Source organism: Fragaria vesca, unplaced genomic scaffold (genome assembly GCF_000184155.1).
Source record: "Fragaria vesca subsp. vesca unplaced genomic scaffold, FraVesHawaii_1.0 scf0510363, whole genome shotgun sequence".
NCBI lineage: Eukaryota > Viridiplantae > Streptophyta > Magnoliopsida > Rosales > Rosaceae > Fragaria > Fragaria vesca.
The window spans coordinates 1-2,312 of NW_004440838.1; the positions used below are offsets into that span (position 1 = coordinate 1).

The 2,312-nt window shown below is 37.2% G+C and overlaps 1 protein-coding gene across 1 annotated transcript; it reads left to right on the forward strand.

The window, feature by feature from the left end:
- Positions 1–74: 74 nt before the first annotated feature.
- LOC101312110 lies at positions 75–990 on the forward strand (the record flags this gene model as incomplete). Its single annotated transcript, XM_004309260.1, has 2 exons — positions 75–593; positions 658–990. Coding segments are annotated over 2 exons (852 nt in total), but the record flags the coding sequence as incomplete, so codon positions are not given.
- Positions 991–2,312: the final 1,322 nt, after the last annotated feature.

Consider the following 2,312-nt stretch of genomic DNA (forward strand, 5'->3'; position numbering starts at 1 on the left):
ACTTGAAGGCTTTGTTGGAACCGCAAGGAAGGATTATCACATTCATTAGTGATCGTGGTGTTGGTTTGTTGAAGGCATTTGATCTCATTTTTCCTGGTAATCCTCATCTTTACTGTTATCATCATTTGCGATACAACCTTAGTCGAAAGTATAAGAACAAAGGAGGGGAAATTGTTGTTGCTGATGTGTTACAAAAATTCTTTAAAGTGGCTTATGCATCGACTGAGAAGTCTTTCTACTTTCATTTAAAAAATTTGAGAGATGAGGGTGGTGCTACTATTATTGATGAATTCATAAGGGAGATTCCATTGGAACATTGGTGCCGTGCTTTTTTTAAAGGTTGTCGGTATGGGATTATGGCAAATGGTATTGCTGAATCCTTTAATAACTGGATTGTTGCTGAGCGTTCACTGCCCCTTTTCGCTATGTTAGATCAAACAAGAATGATAGAAATGAAGATGATGTCAGAAAAGAGTGTTAAGTCGAAATCTTGGACTACCAAGCTTACTCCTAAAATGGAGAAGAGGCTGAAAGAGCAGCTTGATAGGTCTCGTGTGTTCAGGCTGATTGCTTCCCATGAAAATGTTTATGAGGTTAGGAATGATAAGTACTCCTATTTCAGTGGACCTCTCTACTCGTACTTGTTCATGTGTGAAGTGGCAGATTAATTGCTTCCCATGCGCTCATGCACTTGCTGCTATACAAGGTGCAAGACTTGATGTGTATGATTTCATTGATCCTTATTTTACTGCTGAATACTATAGGATGTGTTATAGCTTTCCTATTGCACCTCTGAGTAACGTGGATGCCTTTTGTTCTTCCACTGAGGACTTTATACTACATCCTGTTACAAAGAGGCCGGCTGGGAGACCTAAATCAAAGAGGATAGCATCTGCTGGTGAGAAGAAGCTGATTCGATGCGGTCGCTGTAATAAGATGGGCCATCATAACAAGAAGAGCTGTACGAAACCTTTGAACATGTTGTTGTAGTTTCTTGTACATCCTTCTGGTTGTTAGTGGATGTTTGAAATTTGTTGTTTTTTGGATGTTTTTTGAACTATATTCAGATTTCTCTCTATTGTAAGGATTTTGATTGAAGATTTTTGTGATGTTCATTATTGTGGAATTCTCTTGACAATATTATTATATTCATCTGTCCCAAGCATTAAAGTTCTAAGGGTCAGTTACTTTACACAAGACCTTTTTATTTTATTTTTTTTCTGTTCTTCCCTCCCAAGTAATAAACTTTACTGGGGTTAGTAATGTTTCCAAGTCGTCAGATTTACTTGTTCTGCAGCCTAACACATACTTTACTAAGGGTAGTAAGGGTAGTAAAGTTTCTAGAACCTCAGTTTTTTTTGTTCTGCACCCTAGAACATACTTTACTAGGGGTAGTAATGTTTCCAGAGCATAAAAAAACACAACTAAGGGGGTAGTAATGTTGTTCTGCACCCAGTAATAAACTTTACTGGGGGTAGTAATGTTTCCAGAACCTCAGTTTTTGTTGTTCTGCACCCTAGAACATACTTTACTAGGGGTAGTGGTAGTAAAGTTTCCAGAACCTCAGTTTTTTTTTGTTCTGCACCCTAGAACATACTTTATTAGGGGTAGTAATATTTCCAAAGTATCAGATTTTGTTGTTCTGCACCCTAACACATACTTTACTGGGGGCAGTAAAGTTTCCAGAGCATAAAAAAACACATTGTTGATGGTAGTAAACCATTACTTTACTAGGTATTAAATTCCCTTAAATTTACATGAAAGTTTCAAAATAGAACTTAAAATTGGATCTCAGTCTTAGTTGTGATATCTGTCCACAATTCTAGCAAAAGTTACATAAATCATTTGTTTAATTTCGCAAACTCCTCTAACATCTTCTTCCTCATTTGGTTGCCGCCTTCTTGGTTTAGATCCAACCCAGCACACATTGCCTCCATATAATGTAGAACAAATGGACCACAATCAGACCTCCCATAAATCAAAGGGCTAACTATGTTAATAACTTATTTTGACTGAGAAAATAAATCTGAATATTAATGTACATTACAACCCCCTCATTTATGCTGTTCTACCCCCCCCCCAACAAAAAACATTTACCAGGGGTAGTAAACTCTCAAAGCATCTGGTTATGTAGTTATCAACCCTAACAAACAATGATACATGTACAAGAAGAATATTCATGTACTTACGATGATACATTTTGCTGGGGGCATGTGCGGTGTTCGGTCAGTTTGTATGGTTTGTGATGGATGTTATTATCAATAATCCAACGTCTTGTCACCTTTTCGTCCTCTGTCATTTTCACTATGTTG